The 22,302-nt window shown below is 39.2% G+C and overlaps 1 protein-coding gene across 1 annotated transcript in view; it reads right to left on the bottom strand.

The window, feature by feature from the left end:
• Positions 1-4,130: 4,130 nt before the first annotated feature.
• Positions 4,131-22,302, bottom strand: part of VEGFD (vascular endothelial growth factor D) — a 41,014-nt gene continuing 22,842 nt past the window's right edge. The window contains exons 3-7 of the mRNA XM_069463832.1: positions 16,414-16,604; positions 13,533-13,681; positions 11,861-11,961; positions 5,376-5,571; positions 4,131-4,783 (exon numbers count right to left, since the gene is read on the bottom strand). Coding sequence (XP_069319933.1) covers positions 4,657-4,783; positions 5,376-5,571; positions 11,861-11,961; positions 13,533-13,681; positions 16,414-16,604 — 764 coding nt within the window. The 3' untranslated portion in view covers positions 4,131-4,656. The remainder of the gene's footprint in view (positions 4,784-5,375; positions 5,572-11,860; positions 11,962-13,532; positions 13,682-16,413; positions 16,605-22,302) is intronic.

Genomic DNA, 22,302 nt, shown 5'->3' with positions numbered 1-22,302 from the left:
GGTTGCATTATCTTACCTTCTTCCCCCACCCCCTCAGATATTAATGTTTTGACGTTTTCTTCTCTGTTTCATCCAAATTGCCTTTTTCTGTGTGTTTTAATCTCTGTTTTTCATGTTAAAGTATTCCCCTGATGTCTGGAAAGTCATGGTTGCTTGCTCATATTTAAAAGTAAGGGACAAAAGTACTGAACAGAAGCCTGAGCCCAAGAGTGGGGCTTGTGTACCTGATTAAACTGTTCCACTGAGAATCCCTTCTCCCAGCTAATTTCAGTCCTTTTTAGGTCTTTCCTCTTGGGCTGGTCAGATTCTTCCCAGAGAAATGCATTTCAAGTAATGATCTGATTGCCAGCATTATGGTTGCACACAGAGGGATGAGGGCTGAGGGTCCTAGCATCTAGTGTGCACACGTTTGCTTAGTACTCTTGTCAGTTTAGTACCCTACCCTCATGGATACCAGGTGTTTCCCAGTCCAGGTGCTCTTTCTTTTACCCTAGCCAGAGAATTAATAACCCATCTTTTGCCTGGGCTCGGGAGGGTCAGTCATTCCACCACAGGGAATGTGGGAGAGGATTTGGGATGGAACTGTTTCTTATATGGAATTTGGATTGAATCTCATCTTAGCACTCCTCTCATCACTCCCACTTCTAGAGGTACTTGGGACGCTCATTTCTGAGCCTTTTGGGAACTCAGCTTTCCCCAGTGTTGGCTTAAATTCTTTTTTTTTTTTTTTTTAGATCTGCCAAATAATTTACACCTCCTCCATGTGCTTTTCAGCTTTCAGAATGTTGTTGTTTCTGTTGACTCCCCATTCAGCCTGTCCTTGTGGGTTCATGCTTTTTTAAAAAAAAAATCTCTTTACTCTTTTAGAGTGTTTACTCAGGGCATTGGAAGACAACAAAAGAAGATGAATGTGTTTAAGCACTATCTCTACTCAGAGTCCATGCATTGTCTCTAAAATTTTAGAGATATACCACAAACATTACTAGAATCCATTAATAAATGTATCCATGGCTTTAGGTGAATTACTGAGAGCTAAAATTTAAATCACTACACAATGACTCAAATAAGGTGAGGCCGGCAGATTCCAACAACCCATCCAGGACAGGTAACAGGGTCTTTTTTAGTAGGGGCTCAAGAAGCAGTCTAATTCCTTTTATTTAATGTTAATTGATGGCATTTGATAAAATAAGAAATATTTTACATCAGAGGTTGGCTAACTTTTTCTGTAATGGACCAAAGAGTAAATATTTTAGGCATTGTAGGCCATGTACTGTCACCAGCTACTTAGCTCTGCTGTTTTAGAGCAAAAGTAGCCATAGACAATACACATCAACAAATGAACATCACTGTGTTCCAATAAAACATTATTTACAAAAACTGGCACTGGGCCGAAATTGGCCTGTGGGCATTGCTTACTAGCCCCTGTTTTAGAACAAACAATGTCAATGATAAATTGCCAAAAGCAGACTTTTCTTTACTAGGCTATTTCAAGGGCCAAATGACAGACACTTTTGGGCATTTTTCATTTCATAAATATTTTGAGAATAGATTATTAATTATATTCCTTTCTTGAGTTGCAACATCTGAATAATTGAGACATGCACATAATCTAGCTGAGTTTGAACAATATGAGTTATATAAAATTACTCTTGACTTTCCTTTTAGAGATTTCATTCACTGACCATAAAATCAATGCAACAATTTATTATTTATTAAATAATTGTTTATTACGCACCTAATATATGTGAGACATTGTTCTCACACTGAGGATTAAGAGTAAATTAGACAAAGTCCAGCTTTTGTTGTCCAAATGACCAAATCCATTAAGATTACAACTTTCAGTGCACTATGGCTTTCCCTAAAGGCCTTAAAGTATATTTGTGTACTCTCCTTTATCAGATATCTCAGATAGTATTTTAATCTTTGTTCAATGCTGACCATCACACTGCCCAATCTGTTTCCTTCTCTAAAGGGCCTCCTACTACACTGTTATACTCACAGATATATGATGTATGCTGTCATATTAATACATTCTCTGGCCTTGTGGCTTAGATAATCAGAGATATCATGCAACGCTGGCATTTATTGTGTTTGCTTGAAGCTCTTGGGGCTTGTCACATATTTTTATTTTGCAACAAGTTGATAATTTTCAGCTCACATTTCAGGGCTATTAGTATGACAAATATTCCTGTGCAATGCCTAGTGAACTCTAATGAAGCAAAAGCCAGTACCCTATCTCTACCCTCAAGAACAAGCCCCAGCCTGACCCAGCCTGGGGGATTCAAGTGCAGATCTCTTGGTAGTTATTGGGAGTTGGGGAGGGAAGGCATTTTAGAAGCACAAAGCCAGATCACATCTAGTTCTGGCCTAGCCTAGGGTTCTTTGCAATGTCTCCATCTAAATGGCAATTATGAAGCCAGAGCCACTTTGAGCCAAAACATGATTCAAATCGGTTTTAGGACAGATCCAAGGATCTGGTATAAGGCAAGAACTTCCCAGAGATCCCAAACTCCTGGGATTTGCTCACAATCCTGCTTCTTTCCTTTGGGACAATTCCTTTGACTTTTAAAGAACATTGTATTGTTCACTTTTTTTTTTTTTACTAATGGTAACTCAAGTGAAATTGTCAATTCTGAGATGAGATTATCATCCACATGTGACTGGTGAGGAAGCAGGTTCCATAAGGTTCTTCAGGTTCGCAATGCGTTTGGGTGGCAGAGCCCGTCCCTAAACTCAGATCTTTTCTCCTTCTTGGTGATTCAGCCTGGCTTTTTACTGGTCAAGGATGAGTAAAGTGACTCCTTTAATTGTGTGGCGTCTCTTGGGTTGTCTTCTGCCCCAGCTCTCAAGGCAACTTAAACAAATATCATGGAGAAGGGGGCAGTGGTAGAAAATGAATGAAAAGGCAAAGCAAGGAATTGAATTCTAAGTCTGTTTTATAAACTAAGTTATGTGCCAACCCTTTCAGAAGCCTGATTTAAAAAAAAGTAAAACTAGAAGGAAGAGTCCTGTTGACATCTAGGTCATAAACTGAGGGCAAGAGGAACAGTGGCAGGAGAGGAGTGACTGGGTCAGTACCAGTAAATGCAATGACAATGATGACACAATAGAAACTGGTCTCAAGGCCAGGTAAAAGTAGGTCTGTGTCCCCAGGGCAGGGACTGAGAACTAAAGCCAGGAAAGGACCAGAGGGCTTGGAGCCACAAGCCTCAGAGAACTTCAGTGAAGGAAAGAAGAATTCAGGAACTGCTTAGGAACCCTGACAGAGGAAGGGCAGGGATTTGGGCCACCATCCAACAATGCTACTGTGGGGCTACATTTTGTTATCGTTATCTTGCTCCTTGTGATTGTACTGATCCAGGGTAGTCTGGCCTGAGAAACTTGGGTTACCAAAATTTGATTAGGACGCATTTTTTGATCATAAGGAGATCATGGCATAGTGGAGAGACAAATATGAACACAACTATTTACACAGCTGTGTGGTAAGTGTTGTAATAGATTACGTGAGTGCATATCTATCAATCTATCTATGCAAGATACTATGGAGGGATTGATTTTCAAGTTATTTGATAATAACTTTGCTAATGCTAAATTCCCTCTGTTATACCAAAATTTCAGCAAAGTCTACGCCACCAACAAATGAGATGTGGGGGTACTTTGGGGAGAAAGCAAAGGGAAAAGGCTTTGTGCTCCCTTCCTGGGTAGCTTTAGAACAAAGAGAAGAGTCATGTTGCCACAAGAGTTGAGATGTCAATGAGACTGAGAGTTGAGCAAGTGCAGAAACTTAGAGCCAGAAGTAGCCAGAAGTAGCCAGAAGAAACATAAACTCTCAAAGATGTCAAGGGCATATGTAGGCTCTCCTCTGTCATGGGATGGATGTCAGGTCAAGTTCAATTTAATTTCAAAGCACAGAGTGATTCCCAGCTGATTCTTGGGTCACCTCATTTATAATCTTAAACCTTCTGAGAACTACTCCCTTCGTTTCCCAAAACTGAGGTCTAGTTTGGCTGTGTTCATGTCTCTCCCTGTACCTTTCACTTTTAAATTCCCTTCTCTCTTTAAAACATTTTTTCTTTAGCATAAAAATATAGAGTAGAAACATATTAAATACGTAGTAACATAAAATTCTATGGCTTGAATAATGGTGTTTATTTTCTTTAAATATACTTAAATATGAAACATCAGACAGTAGTTCACCAAACTGGAAAACTACAAGCTGGACAGTAATCAGAAAGTCAGTGCTGATCATATAAATCAAATTCTGCATAAGAAAGAATCATAATAATCCAAAAGAGTTGCAATTAGCAAAGGACTCAGACTACACAGTTTTCCTCATCTGCTCTGAGTAATCAATCACATGGCACCTGTCATTCCATGACCAGCACATCTTTCTCATTCACCAAAAAAAAAAAAGGGTTCTGTGGGTCCCCTCCTCTCCATTCTTTGCTGTGCAGAGGCATCTGCAGCTGGAAGACATCTGTCAATGAACCAGGGAATCCTCAGCTGGTGCGAATGAAAGCCTAGTTTGGATTCACCGTGGTGCTATGTAAAATGGACTTTTTCTAACACCTGTAAAAAAAAAAACAGTGACAGCAACTCAGCAAAGCAGCATGCTGTTGAAAGTGACAGGGATGGGGGACTTGGAACAAAGCTCAATCAAGGATTTTCTTGGCTGTGGGGCCCCTGGGCAGCCCTTTTTTCCTTTGGAAAGCGGCAATGCTTTGCACACACAGGTTTTCCATTTGTGCATGGTCTGGTATGAAAGGGGCATCTGTCTTCACAGCTGTTGCAAAAGAAAGTAAAGAATTCAGAATCAAGGATTAATTCAAAGGAATACCTATGTTCTGATTTTGATTAGGTGTTCAAAGGAAATTTTCCAGACATGTATTTAAAATGTCAATATAATTACCCTGAATGGTTATCCCACATGATTCGAAATCTATTAAAGTCCAATTAGTAACCTCCAAGTGTTCTATTCATCAATAAACTCCTAGCTATATAAATCTAGTGACATCGCTTCCATCAAAGAAAAAAACAAATAAACAGGTATAGACATGTACAGTGAGAGACTGAACCAAAGAGTTTGCTGACCTGAAACCTCCTCTCCCCAAAATAATTGTTTAAATTTCATCAATTTAGTTTTTGCTTAAGAGCCATAAACCCACAATGGCAGGCAAGATTTTCTTAATTTCAAGATTACTCATCACTCTATGTACTCTCATTTAATTCTTAGTTGCCAAACCTCTGTTTTACTATCAAAAAGGGGCTTGGAAACTGAGAAAAAATAGCTTAATAAGGAATATCATTGAATAAAAATGCCATTTACATTACTTGTCGATGAGTCACGGCTAGGTGAAAGTGAAAAAGCCATTCACCTGCAGGTGTCTGGGTGAAATAGCTTGTGCTTCTGGCAGCAGCTCTCCAGACTTTCTTTGCACTCAAGGCAACTGCAGTTCTTTGGGTGCTGGATGAAATCTTTGGGACATGGTGTTTTACAGACACACTCACAACGATCTTCATCAAACTTCATGTGTGGCTCACAGAGAGCCTGTTCCTGGATGTGAGAATGGTCTAAACAGAAACAGAAAAGCGTTGGTCAGATAGTTGTAGCATGGATAATGTGATCATCACAGTTGATTGTCTATTTTACATCACTCTTAAATAACTTTCCTGTAGATTTCCAATCTCTTTTGCTGTAGATTTTTGCCCCTAAGTTTTTCACAGGGTGAAGGAGATTCACCTCTGACTTCATAATACAAACACAGAATTCATGTATTTTCTTAGTGTTGTGATTTAATAAAATATCATAAGCTGAATATTTTTGATAAGATATTTTTAGAGATTTTTAGGTTGGTGACTTGTTAAAAATTTTGGGAAGGCACTTTTACAATCAAGTATTAGTAATAAGATATAGGATGTCTAAGGATTATGAGTCTAGTCCTCCCCAGTGTTTAGCTAAAGATTAAATGGAGAGAGGAACAAAAGAATTGGTGTTGTAGAGATATACCTCAGACCTTCCAGAACAAGGGTAGCAACAGCGATGTATGTCCTCACTGCAGATCATAACACTGGTATTAATATAAAAGATAGAACAGTGACAATGAACTTTGATCCCACAGACATCTGCTGGCAGATACACTCGGGTAAAAAGGAGGGTCTGAGAAGTTTTTTACACACTTAGCTGACAGATACTTCTTCTAGAAGGTATATAAAAACAATTGGATAGTTACTACTCCATGTCCAATTCTGATTGATCAGTTGAAATTCATTGCAAAAAAAAAAAAAAAAACAACAACAATAACAAAACCTCGGAAGAGACAGAAACTTTGGAAGAGCTTGACTATGTCACATTACCATTGCTGCAGGTTTTGGAGGAAAGAGCATGCTTACTTTCCTTCCCAAACCTGCTTCTTTTCCCAACTTCCCTGGTTTGGGGAATGGTGCCATCATTCTTGACTCACCTGCTCTATTTAAGTCTAATCATCATGTCCACTCAGTTCTGCCTGCCTGAATTTGTTCTTTCTTTTCCATCACCATTGCCACTCCACAATTTAGTCCGTATCTTATATTTCTTGTGTAGATGGCTGTTACTCATCTTACCACCACAAGTTTTATCCCTCCAATCCAGTCTCCACACGATTATCAAATGCAAACCTAATCACATCATTCCACTGCTTTCAATGCCTTAAGAGGTTCCTTTCTCACAATAAAAGCCAATTTCCCCACCAGGACATACCAGACCCTCCATGAACTGGACCCTGATAACCTCCCAGAGTCATCTGTGTCTCTCTTTCTCATATATCCTGTGTTCCATCCACAAAATTACAGGGCTTTCTGTTTCCCTGATATACCAGTGCCTCTCAGCCCTATGCCTTTGGCCTTTTCCTCTCCTCTGTTATCCCCTTCCCCTGATAGCTTTCCAAACACCTGCAAGTTTAGCTAAGTGCCCTTATCCTGTGCCTACTTCCCATCCTGTCCTTTCTTGCACTGATTATGTTTGTTTGTTTATTTCTGTGTCTACCGTCACCACCACCCCCACCCCCCGTAAGGAAAACATCCTGAAGGGACCAGGTCTCATTGCTCTGGCATAAAATAGGCACACTCAATAAACGTTTGTTGGATTTATTTGGTGTGATAAAAGGGTCCTGAGTAGGCTGATGTATGGAGGCTCTGAAGAATTCCATCCAGCATTCCAAGTTGGGTTAAACCATATGCTTTTGCCAATATCTGACTATTACCACAAAGGCAATCTCATGTCGTTCAATCTAGTGGTTTTAAGTGCTCTGTAATGAGTTATGTTTGAGAAATTATGTGGAATGGGTGCTGTAAGTCTAGATCTGGGAAGACTCCATTCTGAATTTTGTGAAGAGGATGAATGTGAGCTTTGTAAGTCATATGCCAGTGAGGCAGATGGCAGTCACCGAATTCAGGGCAAGACAAGACTAGATTGTTAAAGGATGGTTAAGAAGCGCCTAAAAGATTTGCAATGGTCAATAGGTGGCAGCAGAGGTTCACTCAGAACTCTTCAGAAAGGCCCAATGCCATTCCTGGACAGGGTGATTTGGGGAAACTCAGTCCACAAGGTGTTTGCAGAACTTCAGCAGGTTATTCGGCAGAGGCTGTCCTCACACCCTTATAGGCAAGTTCAAAGAAACAGCAACTGGATGCAGGAGAACTGGGTGGAACAACAAGTAGCTGAAGGTGATATTTTGAAGAATTATACGAGGTCTGTCCAGAAAGTATCCAGCCATGTAACCGTTCTCATTACATTAACAATGGCTGGATACTTTCCAGACAGCCCTCGTGTATTGCTTTCCACCCTTAGGGAGGTTGATGGTGGGATACCAATGTGTTCTGTTCTCAGCTTTGTTCCATTTATCACGTTTATCAATAAACAGATGGAATTTTTCAAAATAAATTCTTGAAATTGTGGCTCTCTGAAGGAAGGAAGGGACATATTAAATACTTTAAAATACAGAATTGGGACCTCCTTGATTTTTCTTTTTGTTTTTTTGTATTGTTTGGTAGTTTGTTTGTTTGTTTTTAACAGTTTAGAGCAATGCCCTGCATCTAACAAGATGAAATTAAATTGGACTTGCATTCACTAATCCAAATGTGCTCATTTGGGGAAGAGAAGTTGTTGTAGAAAAGGCAATTGACATAACAGCCACATGTATGAAAAACAAGTTTAGTGAGCAGTACACTCACAGTATGTCATTCGTTTGATGAGGCCACTGGAGAAATGAATGTGAGTTTGGCCCACATTAGGGAGTTATGGGAGATGAAAATTAAAATGATTGTGATCCAGTCTACCCCACATCTCTCACTTCCATCCTCGCTACAACTTCCTAAAAGGTTCCCTGCCTCCTTTCCTGCCCAAGGTCAACCCATCCTCTTCCACACTGTTGCTGGTTTGATTTTGTTAAAATTCTGATGGTTGCTGTCACTCTCCTGCTTGAACCAGCTGTGTGGTTTCCCTTTGTCCTTAGCATCATATCCAAGCTCTGGCACAAGGCTCACAAGATCCTTCTGCTCCGCCCCTGTGAGCCTCCTTAGCTTCCTCTCTCATATCTACTCAGCACCCCTTCCCTCCCCCATTACACCCCCATTATAGTGAGCTTCTTCCATCACCCAGGATATGCTCTGTTCTCTTACCTCCAGCCCTGAGCACTCATATGTCCCCTGCTCAGAGCACTTCTCTCCTTCCCCACTACTCTTTCCACCCTCAACACACATGTGTGGGCTGACTGGAATTACCTCCAGCAGAAAGAAGCTGTCTCACCTAAGGTTATGTCCCCTCTCCAAGGCAGCCCATATCCAATGACTGGTCCATGGGGCTCAGCCTCTTTTCCTGGGTTTGAGACATCCCCCAGGGGATCCCAGCTTCAACTCCCATCGGATTGGCTGACACCTCTCAGCAACTGCAATGGGATTGGCCACCTCCCTCTTCACCCTTTAATGCATTGTGCCTGCCTAAAAACTTCCTGTGCAGACAACTCTGTCTCAGGGGTTGTGTGCCAGGGAAACCTCCACTAGAACAGCCTTTAAGCTCTAGGTATATTGCCTCCCACAATAGTTTTCTAAACTATTTAAAAATGAGTCACATAGGAAAAGAATTAGATTGGTTTTACATGGCTCTACAGGGTAAAATGAACTAATGAGTTGATGCTCTTGAGCTCTTGAGCGTGGGGCTGTCCAACAAAGTAGCTATGGGCCACACGTGGCTATGAAGTATGAAATGGCAAGTACAAATTCAGATGAACTGTAAATGTACAACACACTCTGGATTTCAAAGACTTAGCCCAAAGACTGTAGGATATCTCATGAATAATTTTTATATTGATTGCACGTTGAAGTGATAGCATTTGGGATATTTTGGATTAAATATAATATATTTCACCTTTTTCTTTTTACCTTTTTAATGTAAGCAATATAAAATGTAAGTTATATATATAACTCTCATTATATTTCATCGGGCAGTCTGTTCTAGAGAGAGGATTTAGGTTCAATGTAGCAATAGGAGTGTGTGCAGTCCTCCGCGCTGCCACGGTGCATGGCAAGTTTCCTTATAACTGATGTATATCCTGGTAGAGGATGGCTGAACACTTGGTGGGAAAAGTGTAAAGGACATTCAAGATCTGCATGGTCATTTAAACTACATAAACTTTAAATTTTCTTCACATTCTGGATTGAGCTTTCATGAAAACGTTTAGAAGGAAGCTGAGAGAAAAATAGGAAGTAGGTTGTTATTGTATTTACAGTTTCTAGGACAGATTCCTTATAGTTTAATTCTTACTGTTCCTGCTTGTAGACCATAGTTTAAAACAAGCAAGGTTCAGATCACATGATTCCTTGTGATTCTTTTTTCCAGTGGAACCATGTAAAGTTCTCTGGAAAATAAATCAAAAATGCATTCATTTTCAGCCAAATGTTTATCACCAAAAATCACAGCCTTACATTTTATGAGCATTGATGATAGCCTATCTCATTTTGTCCTCAACTCCTCTTAATTAGACCAATAGCCATGTTTTGCTTTTACTTTGACCTAGTCCCAGAAACAGTCTTCTCATATTCCTCATTTCTTTTTTCAAATTACTGATATGTTTTCACATGATGCAGTTGAAAGAAACCAAGTCCAAAATTACTTTATGTTCCTGTGAGACTTTTAGACAAATAAATCAGTAAACTGAGGTTGACCAGTGTTCAGTTCTGAAGTAGCTTTTGTTAAAGTTTGAATTCAGTGCTTTTGGATGTTCTAATCATTTTGGGCTTTTCTTAGAGAGTATCAGGTCATTAAGTATGAAATGTCTGATTTCCTTAAGTACTAAGTTTGACAGTTGATATCTCTGACATTTTCACTTTGACACTTCTCATTTTATTTTTATTGTGAAGGTACATCATCATTCTTTCAAACGCATGGTTTTTGGCTTGTGATTATCTTTCACAATTTTTTGGAGCAATTTTTTTGTAACCATGGATAAGTCAAAAATTCATGTTATTTTTGAATATGAGTTCCATTGTGGAACCAATGCAGCACAGACAGCTCAAAATATCAGCGAAGTGTTTGGGAAGGATGTGGCTAATGTATGCATAATATGTTGATGGTTCCAGAAGTTCTGTTCTGATTATTTTAATCTTGAAAACGAATTAGGTGGGTGACCTGAGACCAAGGTGGATAATGATGAGCTGAAAGCTACAGTGGAAATGAATCCATCTCAACCTATGTGTGAATTAGCAGCAAGGTTTGATGTTACTATTCCAACAGTATGGAACCATTTGAAACAAATCAGCAAGGTAAAGAAGCTGGATAGATAGGTAACACATGAATTAATCAAGCATCAGAAGAGAAATCATCTCAAAGCTTGCCTTTCTTTGCTGTCATGATACAAAGGTGAAACATTTCTACATTGTATTGTTACATGTAATGAAAAATGGTTTCTTTTTGACAATCACAAGTGTTCGGTACAATGGTTGGATAAAGATGAAGTGCTGAAATGCTGCCCCAAACTGAATATTCATCAAAAAAAGCTAATGGTGTCTGGTGGTCCAGCTCTGGTATTATCCAATACAGCTTCATGAAACCTGGTCAATCGATTACAGCAGATGTTTACTGCAACCAATTGGATGATATGATAAAGATGCTTGTGATTAAGCAGCCGGGATTGGTCAATAGAGACAGACCACGTCTTTTGCAAGACAATGTTAGACCACACGTCGCACAAATAGCACTGCTCAAACTACAGAGGCTGGACTTGGAAATTCTCTGTCATCTGCCATATTCACCAGACCTTGCACCAACTGACTACCACTTCTTCCAGGCTTTGGATCACTTCTTGCAAGGAAAAATATTCAATTCTCAACAAGCTTTGGAAAACGCCTTTCTCAATTTCATTGCCACTCCCTCTCCAGGCTTCTTCGCTGCTGGCATAAACAAGCTACCATTAAGATGGCAACACTGTGTTGATAGTTTAGGCACACACTTTGATTAATTGTCCTGCTTCCCATTTGAGATATAATAAACCAAACTTTTGATTTGAAATTGGGTGTTTCATATTTAATGACCTAATAAAAAGCAGGGTGATGCATTGCTAGCCTTAGCTATATGATTATGACACAGAGGTCTCTGGAATCTGATTGCTTCTATCACTCTTAGGTGTGTGACCATGAGGAAATTACTAGACATCTTGGCATGTCCATTTTGTAATTGTAAAAAGGGGATAATAATAGTACATCATAGAGTTGTTGTGAGGATCAAATGAGTTGATACATGTAAAAGACAACATTACCTGGCCATAGTAAGCATAGTAAGTTATTTTTATGATCACTGTTATTATTAATATTTCACTACTGCTGTTATTACCTTCCGTTCCAGCAAGTGGATTCTCCTCCTGTAAAACACATTCACATTTGTTGCTATCCCATAGCATGTCAATAGGACAGAGTTTCTTGGAATGGGAACAGCTAGGAAAAGAAAACAATGAATCAGATTTAAAAGCTATCAAGGGTAATCATGATTTTGGAACATTAAGTAAAAATTTGAGTGGATAATAGTTAAGATTTTTTTTAATTTATTTTTATTTTAAATCTCAGACAGGAGGAATAAGGTTTTGCAATCTATTGCACAGCATGGTGACTATAGTTAATAATAATGTTTTTCAGGGGTCTCCAACCTATGGTGAGTATATAATTATTTCATTATGTATTACAGTATAATAATAATAGAAATAAATTACATAATAAATGTAATGTGCTTGAATCATCCTGAAACCATCCCCCTCTCCCTACTCCATGGAAAATTTGTCTTCCATGAAAACCGTCCCTGGTGCCAAAAAGGTTGGGGACCACTGAATTGTATGTTTCCAAATTGCTAAGAGAATAAATTTCAAATGTTCATACTGCAAAAATGATAAGAATTCGAGAATAGTTAAGATTTTAAGGAGCTTAATTCATATTTATGAATTGCATCTTTTTAGACAGTAATTCTGTAACTGTAAATATTCTATTTGGAAACCTTTAGAAACTAAACTGTAATTTTGGAAAATTACAATCTTCTTAAGAAGATAGATGTTAAAACTATGCAAATTATAGCTATCAACAGTTTATTTACCAAAAGTAAATATGTTCTATCATAGATCCTAAGATCATTTTCTTTAAAATGCAGATAAGAACATTGGCTAGGGCAGCAGGAACATCTTGAGAATAAATGTTGGTTTTCTATGAGTTTTCTCTTCTGCTTGAAAGAGGTAGAAGTATTTTCTTGGCTCAGTGTTAACTAATATATAATCACTAGCTTGCCCTTTCACTTGCTACACACAGACAGTACGTTTATTGCTTTACTTTCGCAAAATGTAAATATCTAACTTAATTACTTTATCATTTCATTCAGTGTTTGTAATTTGCCCTTTATTTGTTTCTCTATATTAAATCCTTTTTATTTAAATCAATGATCCTTACCTTTGGTTTCAGAACACTTCAGAGTGTTATAATTTGTCTTATAAAGAATCACAAAATTAATCTCAAGAAAATTTCAAAGCCAAATTAATTTTAAATCATTTTAATTTAAAATAAGAATTTTCCATTTGGCAATCTTAAAGGGGAAAGGTTTAAAAGTTGCAAAACTCATAGACTGAGAGTTTTGCCACTTTCCAACAACTCCAGGAATCCTTTTTTATCTTTCCTTATTTCAGTATGTAAACGTGCAAACAGCCTAAGTTTTATAAAATGCTATTTCTGGGATGAAGAGACATGTGCCAAATTTGAGGCTGGAGCAGTTTTACTACTGCATGAGACTATGCATATTAATCACAAAGGTGTCTACAAGTAGGCATGATGAGTTATAACCCCTGAGCGTTTTGGCCCTACCACAATATACATCTGACATCTAATAAAAATATGTATTTGCCAAATGGTTATTTATTACCAGTACCTGGGTTAGAAGCTAAAAGGTGAAGAATTTGAAGAGAAAGTGATGACTCTATAATTAATGAAGTATTCTCTACAAGCAAGGATACCTGAGTACAAGAAATGCTTACCTATCTTCTTCTGGGATCTGGATGGATCTTCTGATAATTGAGTATGGATGGTGAGAGGCCGTTGGCAAGCACTTACAACCTGTATGATTGGCAACTTTAACAGGCACTAATTCAGGTACTGATGTCAAAGGCACTGATATCTCAAAGAGCTGTAGCAGAGAAAGAAAAACCACAATGCATATATTATTTTATACATTATTTTTTTAAAAATTTCTACAGTCTGAATTTTTGCCATTTATGGTATTGATTTTAGCAAAATTGTCCATTAGGAATTGAACTAATAATAATAAGGGCTGGCAGAATACTGGGCTGGGAGTCAGGAAACGAGGAGCTCATCCAACTTTATAAAGCATCTAAGTTTGATCAAATGTCTTAACTTTTTGGTGTCACTGGTACCCTTGTAAAATGGTACTGTTCATCTCTGCTCCTGCTTTAAATTTGAATGTAAATTGTAAGGATTAAATGAGATTAAAGCTATGAAGTTTCTTTGAGATCTTGGTTCAAACTATTATCCCTTCCCATACCATCTATATAACTATAGTTTCCTGTCTCTTGACTTTAGATTTGGCCACGTCACTTTCTTTGGCTAGTGGGATGTTAGCAGACATGACACAAATACAAACTTGAACCAGGCATGCGTTGTGGGGCATAACCCTCATGCTTATGCTGTAACCATGAGAAGAGCATGATCTGGCAGGTTTCTTGGTCCAAGAGATGAGAGACACAGGAAACAGGCTTAGACTCACACTGTGGCTTGGAGTCAAGCCCACCTGAGCCCACCCTAAACTAACTGAACCTCAGATACATGAGAATAATGCATAGTTGTTTGAAGCCACTGAGTTTTAGGGTGTTTGTTATGTAGCATTGTGTATTAATAGCTGACTGATACTCATATTCGAACTAATAATTGGAGCTAACATGTATATCATTCTTTCTATGTTTCCATATGCTAGGCCCTGTTGTAAGCACTTTCATATTAATTCATTTACCACTTATAACAACATTATGGTGTGGGGTTTTTATTATCCCCATCTTACATGCAAGGAAACAGATGTACAGAGAGATTGTATAACTCTCTAGAGTGGTTCTATGATGTGTGGATGAATTTGAACTTGATTTTAATGCATCGTCCATTCAATGACCATCCCATGTAGTTCTTACTACATAGAGTATTCATTTATTCTCTTTGTTTCTAAGAGGTAGTTCACCAAATAGTCCATAACTTAGGGGCAAGAGGTAGTTTTTTTTAAAACCACTATTAAAATGTTCAAATATGCCTATTTGGAAAGAAAAACTGTTGTACATTTACACTTAAGTACATTCTTTAAAACTAATCATTTGTTGAGTACAGCAGTCAAAATAAAGTACTCAACTATCTATTAAGTGGAAACAATTCATTAAAGTTATGTTTATTCTGACCTTTCAATATGTAATGGAACTTCCACGAGTCCAAGTAAGAGCCATTTTTTAGAGTGTTTACTTTGCATAAACTTCATCTTCTTGTGCAATTCTTCAGCTATGCTCTGGGGAATCACATAATCATGGACTAGACCCTCTTACGTTATGCAAGCTTTGTTTCTACTAACAGTTGATGCATAGCCATACTTAGGTCATTTTTTTCTAATTGTCAAATAGTAGAGATCAGCAGTCTCACAAGTTGCAAGATTCTCTAGTAGGTTTTAGAAAAATAATTCTCAAGTTTAAAGGATATATTAGAAGGTAGGGGAAACAAATTAAAGATAAGTCAACCTATTAACAAAACAAATCAGCATTAAGATAATTACCTAACATAGATATATTCCGTGCATATATAATTTTGTTTTACTGTCTCTTTTCACAATCACAGAAATGGATTGTATAGGCAAATGTGACAATTTAGTGGATATATCAACATTTGAGGAATTTGCAACATTCCAAAAGGAATGTAGTTTGACTTGTACAACTTTTTAATATGGTTTTCCTAAGTTTGTTACTACTGTTTCCATACGCAACATTTATTACATTTTATAAAATTATGGTTGCCACAGAAAGGAAAACATATCTACTAAGCAAAGGGGATTTTATAAGATGGAGAGGGGAGAATTATTTCTTTCATGAGGATTGTAGACTTATTTTCGAAAGGTCATTTGTGCTACGTAGTATCCGTTTGCCCCTCCAGAGACACCACTGTCTCTCCTTCCTTCCCCAGCAGGCTCTGGGCCCCAGGAAGCTGCCCGCCATGGGCTGCATCTATAGGCCCTCTTGCCTCTCCCAGCCCCTGCCTGTCCCCAACCCCTGCCAGGCTAAGGGTTGGCAGCGGCCAGTTCAGCAGCCCTCTTCTTCACTTTCCCTCTGGGTTCCCATAACTGCTCCCTCCCCTAGTCTCTTTAGTCTATGGGTGGGAACAGCACCCTCTTTTTGCTAGCCACAGGTGCTTCACCATTCCTCCCCCCCAACCTTGTCTACATCTTTCATCAAACTCTTCTCAATCACTCCATTTGAGCAACACAGAACCTAATGGATACACCAGTCAGTGTAGTTATCTTTGTTCCTTTTAACATCTTGTTCTACTAACTTCCATATGGTTTTCTGATTCTTGACATTAAAGCATCAGAAAGACTGTAACTGATAAGACATCAGGCTCTGGAGTCCCTAGACCTGGGTTTGAGCCCCAGCTCTGCCATTCACCAGCTGTGTAACGTTGGATAAGTAAGTTACCTTTCTGAGCCTGAGTTTCCACATCTATAAAGGAGGATAAGATACACTTTTAGCTTGTTTCAGGGATTAAATGGGACTATACATTAAAGCATTTAGCACAGTGCTCGTCAACAAGGTCGGTTGTAGCTGCAAACACTATCATCAGGCTTGGGAGAGGGCACACTTGCTGATGTACTCATCATACCTGTTTGGAAATGTATGAGGTGCTCGTGTTCATACAGATGAGGCTCTCTTCATTGCAGCAGCCGCCACACCGGAACACGTTTACACAAGGGGGTTTGAAGAATGTGTTGGTACTCCTCCCCAGCTCGCTGGCAACCTCCACGCACGTCTCTCTAGGGCTGCATTGGGTTCTTTGCCACTCTTCGTCTATAACTGCGGAGAGAAAGTTCATTGGGGCCAGCAGAGGAAATGGCCTTGACATGCCAATGGTGTGCCAGAGTTACGCTGAACACAGTCATCTTCACGTTTGGACTGCTTGTTTAGTTTACTAGGTGAGTATTGTTTGTCAGCCCTTTAACCAAAGATTGCAGAAAAATTAAACCCCAAATGTGTTGTTCCTTCCCATTTATATCATATCTTTGTAGAATATAAGAATTTTATTTCCCTGTGGGAAGAACACCATGTCTTGTATATAATCACATTGAATACACCTGGAGAAACTGGTTAATAAAGAAATGGAAGTATATAATGAAATAACATGTAAATATTATTTATCAAGCAATTTGCAGGATACAGCTGGATAGCATTTCTTCTACTTGAAGTCAGGTCTGGGCAGGTTTTAGCACCATCAAGAAATATGTTTCTGTTGGTTGCTTAAGTAACTACAGTAGGATTTAAACCTGGCAAACACATGAATGGAAATTTAAGTGGAACTAATCTTTCCTCAAATCAGACTTTTCTTATTTGCAAGTGCCCTATATTGATATTTATATACAATGATGAAATAAACCTGTTCATTTTATTGGAAACAACATAGCTCCTTCCTCCAGCCATAGCTAATTTGAGGGAAACAAAAGAGAGAGAGAGAGAGAGAGAGAGAGAGAGAGAAACAAGCCTCTGGGAATAAAAGAAAATTACATACTTTCTTGTAAAACGGTACTTGCTTTTCTCTCATAGTTTATTTTTTTAAATTAGATTTGGACACTTTGATACTTAATGCTGTATAGCCTTTCTACATCTGTTTGGGGGAAAGATTCAATTTTATGATACAGACGACACTTAAAGACTTTCTTTTAGCCTACTCTGGAATTGTAGAGATTTTTTTTTTAAATTTGGAGCATTACATTAATTTATTTTATTTTTATTTCACAATATTAAGGGGGTACAAATGTTTTAGGTTACATGGCTAATTTTTGTAATGCTTGAGTCCTGGCTATAGGTATGCCAGTCATCCAAATAGTTTTCATAGTACCCATTAGGTTGGTTTATTCCCCTCCCCTCTCTCCCCACCCCCCATTAATTTCCACTGAGTTTTACTTCCCTCTGTGTAGATGTGTACTCTTTGGTTAGTTCCTATTTAATAGTGAGTACATGTGGTGTTTGTTTTTCCATTCTTGAGATACTTCACTTGGAGTAATAGTCTCCAGTGCCATCGAGATTGTTGCAAAAGGTATTATTTCATATTTTTTATGGCTGAGTAGTACTCCATGGTATACATATACCACATTTTATTAATCCACTCATGGATTGATGGGCATTTGGGTTGTTTCCACATCTTTGCAATTGTGAGTTGTGCTTCAGTAAACATTCTAGTGCAAGTGTCTTTTTGATGAAAAGTCTTCTTTCTCTTTGGGTAGATACCCAATAGTGGGATTTCTGGATCAAATGGTAGGTCTACTTTTAGTTCTTTGAGGAATTGCCATGCTGTTTTCCATAGAGGTTGTACTAATTTGCAGTCCCACCAACAGTGTATAAGCATTCCTTTCTCTCTGCATCCACACCAGCATCTACTGTTCTTGGACTTTTTAATAAAATCCATCCTAACTGGGGTAAGGTGATATCTCATTGTAGTTTTAATTTGTATTTCCCTGATAATTAGTGACATTGAGCATTTTTTCATATGTTTATTGGCCATTTGTATTTCTTCTTTTGAGAAACTTCTGTTCATATCTTTTGCCACTTTTTTTTAATTTCAGCATATTATGTGGGTACAAAAGTTTAGGTTATGTATATTGCCCTTGCCTGCCCCCCCCCCCCCCACCGAATCAGAGCTTCAAGCGTGTCCATCCTCTAGATGGTGCACATCGCACTCATTATGTATGTATACATCCATCCCCTCCCCCGCCACATCTGCCCAACACCCGATTAATGTTATTCCTAAATGTGCTCTTAGGTGATGATCAGTGAAACCAATTTGATGGTGAGTACATGTGGTGCTTATTTTTCCATTCTTGGGATACTTCACTTAGTAGAATGAGTCTTGAGAGGTTGTGTGTTTCCAGGAACTTGTCCATTTACTCTATGTTCCCTAGTTTATGTGCATAGAGATTTACATAGTATTTGTGGACGATGTTTTGTATTTCTGTGGTATCAGTTATAATGCCACCTTTTTGATTTCTGATTGAGAAGAAGCAACTTTTTGTTTCGTTAACCCTTTGTAATTTTTGTTTGTTTGTTTTCTGATTCATTTAGTTCTGCTCTGACCTCTGTTATTTCTTTTCTTCTGCTGGCTTTGGGTTTGGTTTGTTCTTCCTTTTCCAGTTCCTCAAGGTGTGACATTAGGTTGTTAATTTATGATCTTTCTGTCTTTTTGATATAGGCATTTATGGCTGTGAATTTTCTCCTGAAGAATGCTTTTGCTGTGTCCCAAAGATTTTGATAACATGTGTCCCCTTTGTTGTTCAGCTCAAAGAATTTTCTGGACCCAATAGTTGTTCAGCATAGGTTGTCTAATTTCCATGACTTTGTGTAGTTTTGTGTGTTTCTCTTGTGATTGATTTCTACCTTTATTCTACTGTGGTCTGAGAAGGTACATGGTATAACTTTGATTTTTTTGAATTTTTGGAGACCTGTTTTGTGGCCTAAGGTATGATCAGTCTTGGAGAATGTCCCATATGCTGCTGAGAAGAATATGTATTCTGTAGTTTTGGGGTACAATGATCTGTAAATATCTGTTAGGTCCATTTGATTTAGAGTTTGGTTTAAGTCCATTATTTCTTTATTTATTTTATGCTTTGTTGATTTGTCAAGCTCTGACAGTGGGGTGTTGAGTTCCCCTGTGATTCTGATGGTGCCATTTATTTCTTTTCTTAGCTCTAGTAAGATTTGCTTTATGTATTTGGGAGCTCCTGTGTTGGGTGCGTATATGTTTAGGATTGTTATGTCTTCTTATTGGATAGCTCCCTTTACCATTATATAATGACCCTCTTTGTGTTTTCTTACCTTTGTTGGATTAAAGTCAATTCTATGTGATATGAGGATGGCTACACCTGCTCTTTTTTGGTTTCTGTTTGCATGGAATATTTTTTTCCATCCCTTTATGTTGAATCTACGTGTTTTGTGGTTTAGATGTGTTTCCTGGAGACAGCAGATACTTGGGTTGTGTTCTTTCATCCATTCAGTCAGCCTATGTCTTTTGAGAGGAGCATTCAGTCCATTCACATTAATTGATAGCATTGATATGTGGTATGTTGGTCTGTTCATCCTGTTGGGTAGTCCCTTGTTGCTTTATTTTACCTCTTATTCTATTGTTTTATAGGAGTTGTGAGTTTTGGGGTATTTTATAGGTGAATTTATGCTGGTGGTTATCTGTTGTGCTGGTTTGTGTATAGTGCTATTCTGAATATTTCATGCAGAGCAAGTCTGATCATGGCAAATTCCCTCAGTGTTTGTTTGTCTGGAAAAGACTTAATTTCTCTATTGTGAAACTTAGTTTTGCAGGATCAAAATTCTAGACTGGAAGTTGTTCTGTTTAAGTCAATTGAAGATGAGGCCCCAATCCCTTCTGGCTTGGAAGGTTTCCATTGAGAAATCTACAGTTAGCCTGATAGATTTTCCTTTGTAGGTTATTTGACACTTTTGTCTTGCTGCTTGAAAAATTTTCTCCTTCATTTTGACTTTAGCCAGGTTGATTACTATGTGTCTTGGAGATGACCTATTTGCTATGAATCTTTCTGGTATCCAATGCCCATCTTGTATGTGTATGTCTGAAATTTTGGCAACACCCAGGAAGTTTTCTTCAATAATTCCCTCAAATAGGTTTTCCATGATTTTAGCTCTTTCTCTTCTCCCTCAGGAATACCTATAATTCGAATGTTAGTTTGCTTCACATAGTCCCATATCTCTCTCAGTGATCACTCAGGCTTTTTTATACTCTTCTCCACCTCTTCAAGTGACTGAGTTAATCTCAAGAGCCTTGTCTTCAATCTCTGAGATTCTTTCTTCTCCTCGGTTTAGCCTGTTGTTAAAGCTTTCTACCACATCTTGAAATTCCCTAAATGACTCTTTCATTTCTTTAAGTTCAATTATTTCCTTTCTTATGTTATCTAGCTCTCTAGTGACTTTTTCATTTTTTTCATTGATTTCCTGAAATATTTTTTGGCTTCTTTTTGTTGGTTTTCAACTTTCTCTTCAATTCTATTCATCGTATTTGCCATCCGTATTCTGAATTCCATTTCTGTCATTTCAACAGTTTCCTTGTGGGTAGAGTACACTGCCGTACCTCCACTGTGTCCCCTTGGGGGTGTCGAGCTATTTTGTTTTTTCATGTTGCCAGTGTTCTTTTGCTGGTTTCTTCTCATCTGGCTCCTCTTCTCTCGGCTCTGGGTTGATAGGGATTGCAGGGCACCTGCTTTCCTTTGCTGGGGACTCTCTTGAACCAAGTCCAGTAATGACGGCTGTTTAGGGCCCCAGGGGGTCCTGAGTGAAGTGTTGGACCTCAGGTAGGTTCTGCCAGCCCAGTGGTAGTGGTGGGGACTCAGTTGTGTGGTCTTGGGGACCGGTCTCCACTCTGGAATCTTGGGGTGGAATTGTAGGCCTGGCGGGGACCCAGGAGCTACAGGGGCAGAGCCTCAGAATCAAGCACAGTGAAAGCTTCAGAGCTGGTTCTGGGGATTTCAGGGGCAGAGCTACCCATATGAGGGGCTGTTCCAACAGTGTGGGGATTGCTGATGCCCAGTCACAAAGGTAGGGGTTTGTCTCAGGGGCCCAGGGTCCATATAGGTGGGCTGGAGCTGCTGGTCAGCCGAAGTTCTCCCTCCACTCCTAGGATCCACTGAGGCAGTCACCCCAGGTTTCTAAAGTGGTGCCTGTGGTATCTGAGGCTCCTCCTGCGTTCTGTTCCCATGCCAGAGGGGAGTTGTGCTCAGCCGTCAGTCATAGGGCTTGACATGGGGGAGCATCTGTTCCCTCCCTAGCCCAGCTGGAGTGATGCAAAGGTTACTGCTGGATGGCTGGGTCCTGAGCAGACCTGGCTCTGTGCACCAGAGTGATCAGGATGTCATCAGTTGCAGAAGTCTGGAATTGGCAGGCACCAGATCTCTGCTGCACTTGGTCTCCAGCAGAATGTCACTGCACAGACTCTTAGCAGCTCCCCAGTCAGCCCAAAGGTCTGCAGTGGAAGAAGGAGACTCCTCACAGATCAAGCTGCCTATAACTTTTGTTTCTCTCCTATAAAAAAAAAATGTCCCCTCAGGTTGCCTCTATCCCACTGCTTCACCTCTTTCCAGTAATATGAATTCCATTGGGACCCCCAGCTTAATCTCCGAGATAGTGGTTGATACTTGTGAGTAAGAATCAGCCACACTCTGAGTTGCTAGAAGCTAAAATGAGTTGTTCTCCCTGTATAGAGTTGTTCTCCCTGTTGATGCTTGCTGGAGAGAGCCAGCTGCCGAGATGTTCTTTTTGTGCCTGTGATAATCTCTAGTCTCTCAGGTGGAGTGCTTGAATGTTCCAGGCTTTGGGTGGAGCCCTCCAGTTCCCAGGGGGTTGCTTGGACCCCACCATAGCAGAAGTGGGTGGAAGGGCAAGGCCCAGCGTGATTAGGTTGTGTGAACCTGGAAGGCTTTGCAAAGCCTTGGCAGGGCTCAGAGGTTGTTTTCTGGGCTGCTAGGGGGAGCTGCTGGGAGGAAAG

The sequence above is a fragment of the Eulemur rufifrons genome, chromosome 30, assembly GCF_041146395.1.
Source record: "Eulemur rufifrons isolate Redbay chromosome 30, OSU_ERuf_1, whole genome shotgun sequence".
In the NCBI taxonomy this organism is placed as follows: Eukaryota; Metazoa; Chordata; class Mammalia; order Primates; family Lemuridae; genus Eulemur; species Eulemur rufifrons.
The sequence above is the reverse complement of the archived record's forward strand: the minus strand, read 5'-3'. Positions and strand labels throughout refer to the sequence as shown.